The sequence below is a fragment of the Poecilia formosa genome, unplaced genomic scaffold (genome assembly GCF_000485575.1).
Source record: "Poecilia formosa unplaced genomic scaffold, Poecilia_formosa-5.1.2 Scaffold197, whole genome shotgun sequence".
NCBI lineage: Eukaryota > Metazoa > Chordata > Actinopteri > Cyprinodontiformes > Poeciliidae > Poecilia > Poecilia formosa.
Genome location: NW_006800136.1, coordinates 796,417 through 813,155, shown reverse-complemented (window position 1 = coordinate 813,155; position 16,739 = coordinate 796,417). Strand labels below are relative to the sequence as shown.

Genomic DNA, 16,739 nt, shown 5'->3' with positions numbered 1-16,739 from the left:
ATTCCTGAAAATCTTATACAAAGGACAATGTAAACAAATAGTATAGTTCAATTCATTTTCAATTTAGTTTAAATCACACAGGGAACATTTTCAACCCTCTTCTGGGACTCAGTGAAATCATCAAGTTCCTAATGTAAGAGGCAAAGAACCAGGTCTCAGATGTGCACTTTCTGGTTTTGAGTTAAGTTTAATGTCACATGGAGCTCTCATCCTTTATTAAATAATATGTTTGTAATTTTACTTACGCAAAATATCACTAGCCAATTTATGTTAATAGGCTTTAAGATAAAATAATTGAATTTGTTCAATATTGCATCTCAACTTATTTCTGTAAATGTACTGAAAATCAGCCTCCTCAAATATCCTCCCAGTCTGTCCAGCCCAATTATATGTTGTCCCAACTGAAAATGTGTTTTTGAAGTACACAAATATGTACTTGGAGTGTACATATGTCTGAAACCTGTCACTACGTCGTAAAAGTATTGCAGGAGCTCCTGCCTAACAGTAGAGCCTGTCATAAATGCTCAGGCTAGATGATGATGGCGGATAAACAGTTCTCCTGTTTATCCGGGTAAGTTGTTTCTCCACCACTGGCACATTGAGCAGCGCATACACAAGCATGACTGACAGCGCTAAGACCTTTCTCTTGGCACTGATTGGTTGTTTTTGACTAGGAGCAGTGCATTTTTTGCAGATTGGATGATGAGGTGAAGGAGCTAGATTTATTTATTTTTTTTTTCATCATCCATTTACTGTCACAACATAGTGAAATATACACCAAGCACTTTGATTAGATGTGTTTGAACCAAGAGAAAATACCTGCAGTGCATCTGCATTTGGCCTGCTTGGTGGTTTTAGTTATTGGAATCAACAGAACTGAAACACTTTATGAAAGATTAGCATGTTGTTTAGCTGACGGAACAGTTCCTTGGTACAAGTGTGTACTTTCTCTGACTTTTTCACCCCGAGAGTTATGAAACGGTGCATATCAAAATCAATTGCGTGATCACTATGCCAAAAAGTGGACTTTTCATTTTTTTTTTCTTTTTTGGCTCATCTCAGCCTGAATAGGAATGCGTTGCCTTCAGATGCCTCACACTATGCAGCTAACTTTGCTCCAGCAGGGGTTCTGCAAATTAAAATGTGAAAAGGTTTGCAGCTCACGCTCATCATTAGTGTGTGTGTGTGTGTGTGTGTGTGTGTGTGTGTGTGTGTGTGTGTGTGTGTGTGTGTGTCGGGGGAGAGAGGGGGTATGAACTGAGTTCCCTAATTAGAAGAATTTGACGTGCTTTATCAGATCTCAAGAATGTGCATTACAAAAAGAAAAAAAGAAAAGAAAAAAAAAGGCATTACCTGTCTCCTGTCTGCAATCATGTACTCTATACTGTATTAAACACCGATACCACAGGAACACACGTTCATCCTTACTTGTTTTGGTCCTGTGAGTTATCCGGACACACAGCAAGGTGTTGTGCTGCCACGAGGTGCAGCAGCAGCAGCAGCAGCAGCACAGCGGGTCCCTACGTAGACGAAGTCAACATTCCCACCCACTCATGCTCTGAGACCAGCTCCCACCACTAACTAGTTGTCAAGAGCGGACCGAGAGCCATGAAACATTCATAAGGTGGTTTCCCTCAGAAGCAGAGAGAAATCCATATCTCGGAGTGGAAATGAAAGGAGGGAAATCCAGGGAGGAATCCCTGTGCGTCTGAAGTGTAATTATGCATTCATAGAAGGTGATTTGGTATTCTGCTGCTCAGCAGTGATCAACCTCCCAGAGCGTTTTACACTCTGTAACGAACTGCATCTGGCAGCGTACGTCTCAATAACGCGGTTTGATGGCTGGTGGAAGGAGGCACTCGCCGGATCCGGAAAACCCACCAGCCAATTACGACTTTCGACTTGACGGAGGAGAGAGAGAAAAAAAAAAAAAAGTTTTATAAGGTCACTACACAGAGGTTAGCCTCGAGTCACGTGCGGGCACGCAGCTCTTCTGGTTTGAAGCATGCAGAAAAACCTGACTGACCGAACAGCATCCGGTTTAAACCGACTCGCGTCCCTTCTCCATTAAATTAGTCCCCAAAATATTTCATCTTCAAAGCTTTACATGGCGTAAGTTATTTATCTAATAAAGCGAGGAAGATCGCTCACAATCAAAGCGCTACACTACTTCCTCTTGTTTAAACTGACATTGTTATTTTTGGGGGGGTTATTTATTCCCGTCAAATGTTTGATTTGTTCTGCTGGGGTAAAAACCCTATTGCAGTTTTAACCACAAAATTGGATCACAAATTGTTACCAATTTTGCAACAGAGAAAGCCTTGTTATTCTTTGCAGTTCAATCGGGAAGACGAAAAGAAGGCTGGTGAAATGAAAAACATCACACTTACAGTAAAATATGGTGGTAGTGTTATGGTTTGGGGCCGTCTTGCCGCTTCAGGCCCTGGCAGACTTGTTGTGATGCATTCATTCTTGAAAACCTTTAATTGTGGTTGAATTGCAACAATTCTGCAAAGATGCCTTGGCCAGAATTCCTCCATTGCACCAATAAAAACTCATTGCAAGTTATTTCAAATGCTTGATTTATTTATTTATTTCTTTTACACTGGGTCATGTAGGTTAGGATTTTTCCTCTCTCCTTCATTTAAAAACCTGCATTTTGTGTTTACTTATGTTGTCTTTGACTTATCTTTAAACTGATTCGATGTTCTGAAACTGTGAAATGTGACAAACATGTAAATAAAAAAAAAAAAGGGAGAAATCAGGAAGAAGACAAACAATTTTTTACACCACTGACTTGAAGGGGGTGATTTTATACAGCATCTCTTATTTTAGGTTAAATGTGTTTTTTTTTATTTTTTTTATTGAATTGTCGTTAATTCGCAGAATACAGTTTTCACTTTGGTCATGAAGTCAGCTAGGAGGAAAATATTTCATACAGTGTAGTATTCTGTGTACGAATTCCCTTTTTTTTCCATTTTCAAAGGGTTTCTGTTTGCGCTACGCTAATAAAGTAAAAGCAAGCCAACATTATACTTATGTCTAAATGTTATTAAGTCGTTGCCTCAATAGCTTTATTGCATTACTGGATTTATTGCATTTAGAATGGTCAGGACTTTACTGGGTATTAATACAATATGAGTTGCTATTCACTTTTGGATTGTAGACTCCTACACACTTGTTTGTTAATTTATTTTTCTTCCTTCAGCCATGGGATTCAGGACATGACCTTGAGCTTTGTACATCCCTGAACCAAGAACAGAACAAGCCGTCACTAAAAGTACAATTATTTACCTTGAGGGAAACTCCTGCTTGCGTTTACTCTTCTGTGTCAGAGTCCTGCAGCTCTTGGCTGCTCTTCCAGCACCATTTTCAGAGTCATGTTTCTTTTGACTGTCAGACCTGCTGGGGGAAATCTAACACCAATCGTATAATTAGCTTGGGCTGCCTCAGCCACCTACACTTATCCGGACATTCATTTAGCGATAGCTGCTCGGTTAGAAGATGGGGATAACCGAGAGCTTCTCTTAGAAATTAGACGGAACGGAACCGCGGAGAATCCGAAGGGCAGCTGAAACCGGCGAGGAGAACGCAAGAAACAAGTCGGATGTTAATGACATTTTAGATATTTCAGAGAGCGGGTCCGAAGAGCTCACTGCATGGAGTTCTGTTGTTTCAAAAGCTTTCATATCTGCGTAGCCTCTTCGTTTTGGCACAGAGCTCCGTTGCTCTTCCTCTCTAATCCACAAACGATTAGAGAGCACCTGAGGAATTGCCTTACGGGCAAGGTGGGACGGTGCTGCCTCGTGAGCGCACAACGTGCGCGCCCTCTCCGCGCCACTGACACCTCAATTAATTCCGCCGCTGCACGAGACAGACATGCTCTGCGGAACGCGCGCCGTCAGCGAAGAAAAGCTCCGAATATGCAGGCCGAGAAGAACCAAATGACACCAACCACACGCTGTAACATTTAACTCGTCTGGATCCGAAATAGATTTTTTTCTTTTTCTTTCTTTTTTTTTTTTTTTTTTTTTTTTTTTTTTTTTTTTTTTGGTGGGGGCGCGTACGCTCTTCCGCGCGCCGGAGTGACTCCTTAACAAGTGCAACCAAACAGTCCGTCCGTGTTTGCAGCTCGCACTCAGTGGCCGGCGGACGCACGCTGTAAGATGAGGCTTGGAAGCATCATTTTATTCGTCGCTTTCTGCTCTTTCACAGCTTATTATGTTTACGAGCCAATTCCTGACAGGATAGAGGAGAGATGGAAACTCATGCTGACCAATTCCTTTTTCAGAACTCTCAGTCACCTGGTAAGAGAAAACTTTTCCTCTTCTTTTAGTTCCTGATTATTTTTTTTAGGTTACTTTATTGACAAAGCTTTTATCACTAAGGCTTTGCAACTATTTTTCCACTTGCTTTATGTTTTGGTATTCATTATTGTTTCTTCTTTTAAAGCAGGTTAAACTTTTTTTTTTTCTATTATTATTTTTTGCTGATGTAGATACTCATACTGGTTACACCAGATTATGTCAGATGCTAATCCATGTGTTGTATAGTCCTCACCTGGTCTAATAATAGATCCTATTATGGAAACTCTCCTCCATTTATGAGGGCTAGACACCTGTGGTTTATAATGCCTCACACAGTAGTAGCAAACTGGACTTTTCATAGTTTGCAGTTACGTCTGAGCACGTGGTTATAACATCGAATAATTCACAAACGCAACAAAAGTATTATTTTTATTTCCACATTTTTTTAGCATGTAACACTGAAACATCAGACAACTTTTTCTTTAGATATCTATATTAGAAACATCTTTATAAAGCAACATGTGCATATCTGTAATTTAACATAGATGACAGTGAAGATGTGTGTTGAAGCGATGAGCCATACATAACCACACTTAAGATCGCATCGTTCACTTATTATTTATTAATTTATAAATCATTTGCAGGCAGGGACAAATGAAGTACATGAAGTACTCCCTTTAATTTATGCGAGGCTGACTGCAGGTTGTGATCCCTTTAGTGTCATATAGTTTATGTGAAGCTGCCAACATCTTTATTTGATTTCACAGTAAAAATGAACCCATTTGTATTTTGACAGACAGAGATCTGTTTTGAGCCTTTGAAACAAGAAGAATGCCCCAGTGTTGTTGCTTCAGGCTCGAGTTATCTTTTACTTTTGACTTCCTCTTGGTTGTGATTTCTCCTAAGAGATCTTCAGCAACAGTTGACATTACACACAACTGCATTCATGTGACTATTTCGTTCCCTATCTGCCAGATTCATGTCCCAAGCAATGAAGCTGTGAGCTTAAACTTTCTTCATTTTACGGCCGGGACGTGACGACGGTTCTTTTCGTCTCTCATTGTCTGTTTCCCTTTTCCAGGCAGACCTTTGTGAGTCAGCGGGTCTGAAGGACTACATGGATGTGATGTACGTCATTACTCTACTGGAGAAGATCGTACCGGTGTCTGACGAGCACGTCAAAGTGACAGAAGAAAAGTTTGACGGCGTGGAGGTGGTGCTTTACCAACCGAAGCGCCAGGGCGGAGACGCCGGCCTGAGGAGAGCCGTCATTTATCTGCACGGGGGAGGATGGTGTCTGGGAAGCTCCCGTAGGTTGGGTTTTGTTGCATATTCGCAGAGATGAAGTCTTTGTGCAGCCCCCTGATATAGTGTCCTGGGCAACGAGCCACACTGTCCATGAACATAACAATAACTTTATGTTGCATGCTCAGTCTGTTGAATGAATAACTTTATATTTTGTAGGACAGAATCACTTTTCATTCATGTGAGTTAGTGTACAGTTAAAGAAATCCATTCATCTATGAAGGCTTGTCTGACTTTGGGTTGTCTTTCTGTGCAGGCATGAGTCCATACGATCTGCTGGCAAGAAAGATCGTCACTGAACTCGATGCTGTCGTCCTCTCTGTAGAGTAAGTGTTTTGCTGTAGTTTTAGGGAATGTAAACCCAAAAAAATCCAGAAAACCTCAATATAAAAATTATAAATGGAGCTCTTATTAAGCTACTTTTTTTTTTAAGTATTTCTTTGACTCTTATCTCATTTTTTTTTTCACTGACTTGCTTTAGGTATTAAAAGAGGAGAATATATAGGGAATTTAGTGTTGATTAAAAATGCCATTTTGATGAAAAAACTCAGCAGTAATGAAGCCAAAATGCACAACAAATACATGTTGCAGTTATGTTCTGTGTTTTCTGTGTAGTTATTTTTGAGGTTTTCTGTGTTTAGTCCTGTTCCTGTCCTGTCTTCCCTGTTGATTGCTTCCCAGGTGTGTCTAGTTACCTGATTACCCTCCCTGTGTATTTAAGCCCACCTGTTGTCTTTGTCTCTTGTTGGGTCCTCGTCTACTGTCGTCTAATGTCTGTTTTCTGTCGTGTGCTGGCCAGTTGAACTGGATAGTCCTGGTTAAGCTTAGCTCTCCTATTCAGTCTTCAGTGCCATTAGCTGCTCCAACATAGCATACAGCCATGCTGCCTGTCATCCTGGACTGTGTTGAGCTTCCTTCATTAAATCTCAATTTTCACTACTACCTGGGTTCAGCCTGCGTCTCTCCTCACCACCTCAAACCCACTTCATGACAGTTGCATTCAAGACAAAACCTTGACTTGTAAATACATTTTACCCATAACTCCACAAGTGGCATCGTTTTTTTTTTTTACCTTAACCCTTTTAAAATTCTGTAAAAACAAAACAAATCTCATGTCAAGCACCTTTTGCTTTCCAATTATTAATCTGTTAATCCAAAACACAGTCAACAGATTAACTCTACACTGTATTTAATGTTCAGTCCAGCAGAAACGGCTGATCTTCTCACATGTTGATGTGTGAAATATGTTTTAGCTGCTGATGGATCCTTTATACTAATGATCAAGCGTTCACTAAAGTAATGGTGTTATTGTTCTTTCTTATTTAAGAAAGGGAATTGAATTGTTCATTTTAACATTTAATATATTTTTAATGATGTATAAAAATGACTTAGGTGGTTAAATGAGAAATCAGCAGAATGTTCCAGGTTTATTTTATCCAATTAATCGATCCCTCGTCAGAATTATCCACAGAATAATTAATTACCAAAAAATAATTGTTAGTTGTGTCCCTAAAAATATGGCAAACAGAAACTTTTGGGGGTTTTGTCTCCTAAACAAAAAATACAACTTTTTTTTTGCGTAATATAGCTGCTGTGCTAGTTATGTGGATTTCTTTGAAAATTTGAGATTTCCTCAGTGTATTTGTTGTCTTCATCTCATCTCCATAATAGACTTTTTATTGTCATTTGCTCGTATTCTTAGATGTTACAATATATTTTACAATAATTAAACAAATGCTTTTAGTGAGGAAATTAAAGTTAAAATTTTCTCAAGTACGATTCCATCAGTAGTAACAGTAATGGGTAAAGTAGCGTCATCATTAAGGGGAAATGCATATTATTTTCTTTAGAATAGCAAACACAAAAGTTAGACTGAAGCAGACTTTTACAATCTTAAATTAACTCCAATCTTAAAAGTATCGTCATCTTTGCTTGTAAACATTACTTTCTGAAACTTAACATCACCGTGATGTTTCCATTAGCGTGTCATTGACACAGAAGACATATGAAAGTAAGAGGTGCGTTTGTTTTTGGTCTTCTCCCTTCTTGGCATCAGCTCAAGGAACCAAACTCATTGGATTTTTCATCAAACAAAGAGAAATATATGCCTTACCTAAAATATTAGCAGGTTATATCTTTTTAACAGAATATCACTTCAAAAATTCAGAGATATTCTATTGATGAATTATTGTTTGTGACATTATAAGTACTAAAATAGAGTATTGTAGCTTTATAACAGAATTGTTAAGTGGTTAGATCTGTGCTCTGACCTTCAGAGAGTACTTACAGCATGTTCTGAAGACTTTCTTCACATATCCATCTACAACTTCTGTTTACCTCCATTACTGGACAGTTATACAAACAAGCTCATTCTAGTTTTACTTTTCCATTTAATATACCACTCATTTAAAACAACAACTTTGACCACAATGTGAAAAAAAAAGAAAACTCTTTTGTACAGTGACTTATTTGCTTGTCTTTGTCATATTTAACTCTGAAATTTGATCATATTTATGTTTCCAGGATTAAAGTTTTGTCTGTGAGCCTGACCTCCAAAGCCTTTGTTTTTACTGCAGGAATAATCTGTGAACTCTTATCCGTTTCAGGTACCGCCTCGCCCCTGCTCACCATTTCCCCGTCCCGTATGAGGACGTGCACCGTGTGGTCAAATACTTCCTCCAGAAGGGGGTGCTAGCCCAGTACTCTGTGGACCCGGGGCGTGTTGCTGTGTCAGGGGATAGTGCTGGAGGGAACCTTGCAGCGGCAGTCTCTCAGCAGGTACAGAGTCTGTTTTTAAGACTCAGAGTAGGCTTAGATTTGGTTTCTCATTTCATTTGAGGGCACAAGAAAAGGTGGATTTAGCAGAAATTTGTAGAATTTTCCATAGCTAAATGTCACTCATCGAATTTTTGGAATGTCGGTAAAGAAATGAATATACTTCTGAACAATGTTTAATGCCAGAATACAGTTTGGTATGACCTTGACTGGTCAAGAAATTTTTGTAGTTGTTTTAAGATGCTTCAAAAATGAAATTGATGTGACAAATCAGTCGAATTAATGGTCACAAGACAGTTAGATAATCTATCAAATAATCACTTGAAGGAGGAGTCAGGATTTCCTGTATTACATTAAATGGATGCAAAAGAAAATTTCAGTATATTATTAAAAATGACTTTTTATTTCTAATCAAGACAAATAATCTGTACTGGTAATAATGATTATTAGCTCTACCAATGACAGCTAATCACAAGCATTGCCACAAACTAACTCTATTATAATCAACCCACATGAGTTTAAATGAACAAATAAGAAACACACAACAAGCATTACTCATTTAGATGATCAATCTACAAACACTTATACAAACACAATTCTTATGACGGTGAATTGAAGATTCAAAATTTGATCTAAACAATTTAAGAAGCTCAAAGGAAGAGGTACTGCATGTAAAAGTATTTGCCGTGACTTGAACTCAAAGTGTGACACTACAGTTAGCTTACCAAAGGATTGTGTTTAAGAAAATAATAATGGATAAATGGCTTCAGACCAGGTCACTAAAAAGCCCGAAGATACCGGTGGAAAGTTTCTCAGGGTGAGTTGCATAACCTTTGCTTTTCAACACTGCTACGATACATAGCGAGCCACAGGCATGAATATGTAAGGCTGTGATGAATGCGATAAGCCAGTGGTGAAAAGAGCTGCACCCCACACTGACTAACTGCATCTTAACACCTAAAATAAAAATATTTATGTTGGGCTATCTGATTGATTTTTGCCAACGCAACTCAAGTCTAGATTTTCTTTTATTGTTCTTCTGAATTACAAAATAGCCCTAAAACGCTGAGTGCACACAACACTTGTAGTACTGAACTTTTGCTTTTATTTCCATGTGTTTTATATCAATGGAAAGCTTACAATCCATACTTCCAGAATCTGTAAACTACTCGATAGTGAGTTAAGACACTAATGTTTTCATTTCAGGTTGTACATATTAAGATGTTGCATTTCAAGCTATTCCTTGCGTGTTTGTTAAACGGGGTGAGTGGTCCTCGGCCTGAAAAGGCTTGAGAAACACTGCCTTAGCCTTATGTAATAACTGCGTCAGGACTGCGGCTGTTTTACCCTATTTTTTTTGTCAAACTCGACAAAATTTCTCTAAATAAAAGACAGCATTAACATTCATAGTCTGAAACATTTCCAAGACATTTCACAGTGTTAATATTTAATATTTTTTAAAAAAGTTCTATTTTTAAGTTGGGGAATTAGTAAAAGTGAATTTTCCAAACTTTACACCAGTCTAAAAGAGCTTGTATCAAGCAGCCGATGCCGACAGCCTCTCAGCAGTAATCCAACTTTTGCTGGTTGGGGCAGTGCTGCATGTTCTGCTGATTGAAAATAGAAGTGGACAATACCTCATTGCACAAAACAAACAATGTTCTCATGATAGGGAGAAGCAGCTTTTATGGTTTTGAGGCACACATGGGCAATTTGATAAGCAATTAAGCCATTTTTACCTGATATGGGACAAAGCAATCTTGTTTCATAAAAGATAATTACATAATAATAATAATAAAAAAACTGAAAATTTGCTTTAACTTAATAGCATTTGGTTAATGAAAAGAGGACATGCGAATGTTTATTTCCATTAGAGAGAGTTCATCACACAGAAGGCTCAGGAGAAAACTTTAGGCTCCGCAATGTACAACAGGCACATGAACAGACAGAACCGCGGCTCAAGAATAATCCTTGTGCATGCAGGCAGTTTGGCAGATAATCTCCTTGGAATTTAATTTTGTAATAGTGATCTGGGTTGAGGTTTGGGTGAATTCTCAAGTCATTTCCTTGGGCTTTAGTAAAGTTACAACAAATCGCAAACGCCGCACGACGAGCACCGTCTTCGTTTGAAAGTGTGCGTCGCATAACCTTGGCTAAGAACACGATTTCAAACGGAGTCGTGATGCAACGACGCGTGCGTTTGTAAGTGAAGGTGAAGTGAGCCGTCCTTTCAAGCATTCTCTGAGATCCAAAGCATTGTGTGTAGGAAATGACCTGCAGAGCTGAGAGGTTACGTAGATGACGCCTGTATGTTTTAGGCTCAATGTAGTGCATCACCAGTTACTCATTTATGAAGATAAAGAGGGAGGGAGGTGCTGAGAATCCAACATTGATGACTTGGATAAAGCAAGTGAAACAAATGCTAATCCTGTTGCACAATAGTGGCCAATAACTTAATACCTGCCGATGAAGTAATGCTGTTGGTCATCTTAAATGTAACAAAGCCAATAAAGTAATGACGATGATACGTCATCATTACTTGGAAGCTGAAATAATATTTTATTTGAAGAACACATAATTAGGAGTGTATTTCTTAGGAACAAAATATTTTTGTTTTGGCAGTTCTGTGCAGTTTGGTAGTCGTACTCGACTTTAAAATCTCTGCCTGGATGTTTTTTCTTTTTTTTTTGCTTATTTTAATTGTACGCAGTTCTTTAAATGTCCTGTGACTAAATATATTTGCCCATTTTGCCCATAACAGCTGGAACTTTAAATATCTAGCTAATTATTTCCCCAACATACCAGAATGCCCCTCAGATTAATTTCACTCCCTGCTGTGGCAGGGAGTAAAATTACCGTAGTAACCCGATATTGGCTGGAAAGCGCAACGTATCTCCTTTAAGAAACCGTTGGAATTTTTCAGAGAGCACAAAGTGTGGCAGAATTACAGTACTGCAAATTTAGCTGGATCGTCGTCACTCCGTCTAGGACTTATGGGTCAACCTTAAAAGTCTTCGTTGGCGAGAACAGCTGTCTCCTAATTCCAGCGGTGTGAAGGGTCTATATTGGTTTGTTTGCTGATAACAAGCTTGTTCCCACGCAGCTGACGGAACAAAAGCATAGAGGAGGACGCAGCACAATTATTCTTCCTAGCAAAGGCAAAAAGAAAAGTACAGCTTGCATCGCAGCAGGTTTGCTTGTAATAGCTTAATAACATTAGGGAGCATTTTCTTAGATTTGGTGAATCTGTTCATAACTTGGTTTTGTGACCCTAGCTGTTTGGATCTCTTAGTGGAATGTGCCGGAACACAGGTTGAGGTCAGAGGTCATGTGACCTTCTTCTGTTTGCTCAGTGTCATCTCGCAAATTATTGTTATTGGGCCAAAAAACTGAATTACATTATTAACAAATAACTACATGATTGGTCTGTTACTTTTGTAATGACCAAATTGTTGCGTTATTAGCGCATATTACCTGATTTGTTGCCAAACGTGCATTTTTATGTATTTATTTATTAATCATGTAGACAAGATTTGTTTTCTAGGTCAAAGGTGAATGTCTTAAGTAAAAAGACTCATTATGAAAAAGATACAGAATGAACAAGGAAACTGAGCTGCAGCTTTAGAAAACCTTAAGGAAAAAAAATCCCCAAGCTTTTTTCTTTTAAGACTAAGAAAGAGGGGCTCATGTAAAGCAAAACAAAGAAATGAGAAGGGACTCGTGACTTTTGTACAGTTCTGTTATCCGGCTCAGTATCACAGTGAGAGATCTACAGCTGTGTCTTTGTAGCATCCTCGGACAACATGATGCTCCTACAAAGAACAGTTTTGTCTGCACATCCGTTTACTTCTTATACGTTTGTCTTCCAGGCTGAAGACATTCTTGGGAAAAATCTTTCAATGACTGAGAGGAGTATTGATTGGTGCTTTGTAGACTGGTGCACTCGCAAATAAGTATTCATTTTTACCTGGACGTTGAGATGTTTGGGGCGGCGAGTAGCTAGTAGCTGATCCATTTTGTCATTTAAAAGCTTGTTTCACCGAGCCGGGGGATGACGAATCAGCACACGTCTTCTCCAGAAATCAAACTGAATAGAAAACAATATTTGTACCGACTGCTTTGTGGGATAGTCAAGCAAAACGACAGAAAATCAGGCAAACGCAGCTGTGGCTCAGTAAGTAGAGTCTTTTCCACATATGCCGGGCGTCGTGTTTTTGCGTCAACACTAGAGAAGGAAAAGGTTGCAGGGTTGACTGCAGTTCCCTCCTGTCACGTGTTGATGTGCCCACAGGCAAAGCACTGAACTCCAAGTTGTACGACTTGAAAAGCACTATACAAATAACTGAGTTAATTTACAGACAACCCAATAGCTACAAAACTGAAAATTTAGCAAAGATAACCAAAGAAAGTCATTGTCAAAGTGGAAGAAAAATTATAGATGTTTTTAAATTTCATGCTCTTAACTTGTTGTGCGTCTTCATTGCTTCAGACAAAGGAAGGACAAAGTCTGAAGTTAACCATTTGACCATGCTGGGATTAATGGAGCATTTAAGAGAGGCGCAACCGTCAGTTATGATGGTATTCAGAAACAGAGATACTTTAAAAATAAAAACAGATTACTTAACACCAAAATTAACTTTCTGTGCATCAGTGTAAGGACTGATGCTCATGTTATATACAGTCGAGCCCAGAAATATCGATATTGTTGAAATGTCCTTAACTTGTACATCACTACCATGGCAGTAAAAGATAAATGTTTTTTTTTTGTCTCTTTTTTTATGAGCTGTGAGTATCACATATAGGGGCTTCTTCAGAAACCTGTTGTTTTCATCACTGAGTAATGCCCCATCCTTTTACCGACATAGTCTGATTTACTTATGTCTGCTCCACAGCTGCAGAAAGAGTCTGGGCAGCAGATCAAGCTGAGGGCTCAGGCTCTCCTTTACCCCGTGCTGCAGGCGTTGGACCTCAAGACGCCTTCGTATCAGCAGAACAAAGACATGCCGATTCTGCCACGCACGCTCATGGTGCGCTTCTGGAGCGAGTATTTTACGAGCAACAAAGCCCTCTTCAGAGCCATGATGGCCAACTCGCACAACAGCCCCGAGTCGTCCAGGTTGCTGAAGTTCGTCAACTGGAGCGCCTTTCTGCCGGAGGCTTACCACAAAGAGTACAACTACAGCGCTCCGGCCGTTGCGCAGGGAACCGAAGGGGAGGCGGCCGGGACGGACGGGCCGTCCCAGTCGTTCGCCGACCCCAGAGCGTCGCCCTTGCTGGTCCCGGACGCGGACCTGCACTCTCTGCCCAAGGCGTACATTCTGACGTGCGAGTACGACGTCCTCAGAGATGACGGGATCATGTACGCCACACGGCTCCGGGCGGCTGGCGTTGAGGTGACGCATCAGCACTACGACACGGGATTCCACGGAGCGCTGATGTTTACCGTGTGGCCGACTGACTTTCTCATTGCACGTCGCATGACAGACAACTACGTTAAATGGCTCAAGGATAATTTGTAAAAACAACAAAAAACAAAAAACTTTTGACTGTATAAGTGGGTATTCCAGTTTTCCACACAATGCACTAATGTTTAGTTGAATCTTTTTTTCCATGTCGTTTTTAACTTTTGGTGGTGTACTTCTTTGGTCACGCTGTTTTTGTTTAAATATGCTAATTTCATCTGTTTTCTTCTAATGGATTTTGCCTGATTTTGAAACGGTAGTGAACATGTTTTTTAATTTTAAGGGGACAAGAGCAATCTGACACCTGTATCATTATATCATTGCGCTAGCTGCAAACGTAGTGCTTATGTAAAATAAAACTGTGGCTATCATATTAGTTTGATGGACAGGTTATTTTTTTTATTTTACTCTGAACAGAGCTCCTTTTTATTGCTTCCCACCACATGATCTTCCATCAGACCTCGTATTTATTGTATCAATATTAGTCTTAATAGTCAGTAATGCATACCTCTGGAAGTAAAACTGTCCCTGCAGAGATTTGAAGAATTCATTACAAGTCTTTGCGAGCAGGAGAGGATTTTTCCAGATGCTTTTTTGGCCAAAGTTAACATTTATCACAGTATGTACTGCATTCCAAAGACATAAGTATGCGTAAATGAGTTCAACTACTTGTAACTCGTTGACTTATTTCAGTTTCTGATCCCAAAGATTGGTAAAATTTAATTACGTTGAAAAGTTTTTTTGGCGGCGGAGTGGACAAGAACAACAAAAGAAAGATTAATTTGACAAACCCTCAAATTTTAATTGTCACTTCCTGCAAGTAACCAATGTCAAATGTTTTGGTTCTCTTGCAATATAAGGTCAGTGAATGTTGACGTTCCATATTCCATCTGACTATTATTAAAAAATAAATAAAAAAAATAAATCTAAACATTGTTTGAGAAAAGCTGAGATTGGTGCAACGATGGGGCAAAAAGAGGGATCGACGTAATGAAGGAATGTGGTAAAGATTGATCATGAAGCCTTAATCTTTAGAGAGCGCCCCAATTTAAAAAGAAGAACTCATAATATGTAGCATCAACATTTACATTAGGCCATATGTGACTCTGCTCACCCCATTCTAAAAAGACTTTTAAGTTTTTACACAAAACCCAGATCTGTTGAAAGAAGTTGACAGAAAGTGAAGCTGTAGCTTAGGACTCAAGTTTCAGGCAGAAGATTTTAATGTTGTAATATATTTATTACCATATATGGTTTTCATATTAACGTTACTCAGAAAGGACGTTTTTGTTGACTAAAGCCCAGTCATTGCAAGCACTGAATATAACTCATTTGTATTTCAGCACTGTTTCAGTTATTTAATTTAATATATGAAATGAATGAACAAGTGTCAGCTTGAGAATTATATTTTTATTAACGTTGTTAATGACAAAATGTCAATACTATCTACCTTCTGCTACTAATAATGTAACTTTCCACATATGCCGGGCGTCGTGTTTTTGCGTCAACACTTTTACGTTCTCGGATGTAAAAATGAGTTTTACGTTTTGTTTTTGCAGTTGGAAAATTTGTGAGCCTCGTGCAAGTTTAATGTAAAATGACAATAAAATCACTTAAGCTTTCACTGCTTAAAAAACTGTTTTTGTTTTTTTTTTGTCTTGTGTAACCACCTGTTTCATTAAGAAAGCATGCTGTACTTGAACAGTAGGAACAGATAGAACATGTGATGTTACTTTACGCCTTTTACAGACATATATTAAATAGAAAGTTCAGGGATATAAACTGTTATTCAATGAAAGACTCTGACTGCTCCAGGGTGCAGAGTACAAAGACGTACACACTTATACACCCATTTTTTCATCTTAACCTGGATTTATTCCCATGAAACATAAAGGGATGTTTGTTGTGTTCGTGCTTTTGAAAAGCGCCTCATGACTCTTCCTCTGTTTCTGAATTCAAACGCCAATGTTGGACTAATAACCATTTTATAAGAGGCATTGCAAGGGAACGGTTGCAAATGAAGTAACCTCTTAGGGATTTTGCATAATTCTTTTAAGAAATTTGTAAGCGTATGTTCATGCAGAATTCTGTAAGCGCAAATTAAACCGATGGAGAAAACATGACCTCATCAAGTCCAACAGAATACTTCAAAGCCTGAATGGAGATTAAGTGGGAAGTAATGAATGTTAACATTACTCCAGATTCAGTTTGCTTGGATTTCTTGCTATCTATAAAACAACTGGCTTCACAAGGTAACATAGCTGAAGATAAAGCAAAGTACACGTATATTTCCTATTTGTCCTCAGATATTTTTCCGTTAGTTTATCCTTTCTGATCGCTCATAATGCAACTCTTGTGCTTTTCATCATGTGCTCCAAAAACGTCAGATCAGACATTTTCTATTTGCTTTTTTTTTTTCTTCTTTTTTTCGGGTTGTTGGTTCCATTTGAGATTCCTATCTAAATGCAATGATGGATCATGGTATGACTTGTCCTAATAAAATCAAAGCATAAAGTCCTGTTCATTTTGTTAAAGCTATGTATCATCTTTATAATAATACATTTAGCCCTCTAGCAATCACCAAAGGTCAAAAGCTCAGTGGTGTGACAAAACAATAGCTTCCATAGCTCACATTGATTTGTTTTTTTTACTTCACCAGTAGTGGAAAATGATTTGGTTTTAATATCGACATGGAAAGCAAATGGCATGACAGGGCACATAGTATTTAATCTGACTTTAAGTTGAAATTTAGCACTTGTTGCACTGAGAAAAACATTAACAATAAGAATAAAGACTAGGAGCCACTTAAGGAGACAGCGGGCAATTTCAAGGCATCAAATTACAAAGTCAAATTTCTTTCAAGTTATGTTGAAAGAAATTATTCACAATT

The 16,739-nt window shown here is 38.7% G+C and overlaps 1 protein-coding gene and 1 long non-coding RNA gene across 2 annotated transcripts; one reads left to right on the top strand and one right to left on the bottom strand.

Moving 5' to 3' along the window:
- The first annotated feature begins 3,280 nt into the window (after positions 1-3,280).
- On the top strand, positions 3,281-15,473 carry LOC103148071 (arylacetamide deacetylase-like). The gene is made up of 5 exons (XM_007566690.2): positions 3,281-4,307; positions 5,389-5,617; positions 5,869-5,938; positions 8,219-8,390; positions 13,280-15,473. The coding sequence occupies exons 1-5, from the start codon at positions 4,167-4,169 to the stop codon at positions 13,904-13,906; spliced, it is 1,239 nt and encodes a 412-aa protein (XP_007566752.1). The 5' UTR covers positions 3,281-4,166; the 3' UTR covers positions 13,907-15,473.
- Positions 11,001-11,763, bottom strand: LOC107837985 (uncharacterized). The gene is made up of 2 exons (XR_001664039.1): positions 11,367-11,763; positions 11,001-11,037 (listed from the first exon to the last, which is right to left on the bottom strand). It is a non-coding gene; the product is annotated as an uncharacterized LOC107837985 (long non-coding RNA).
- Positions 15,474-16,739: the final 1,266 nt, after the last annotated feature.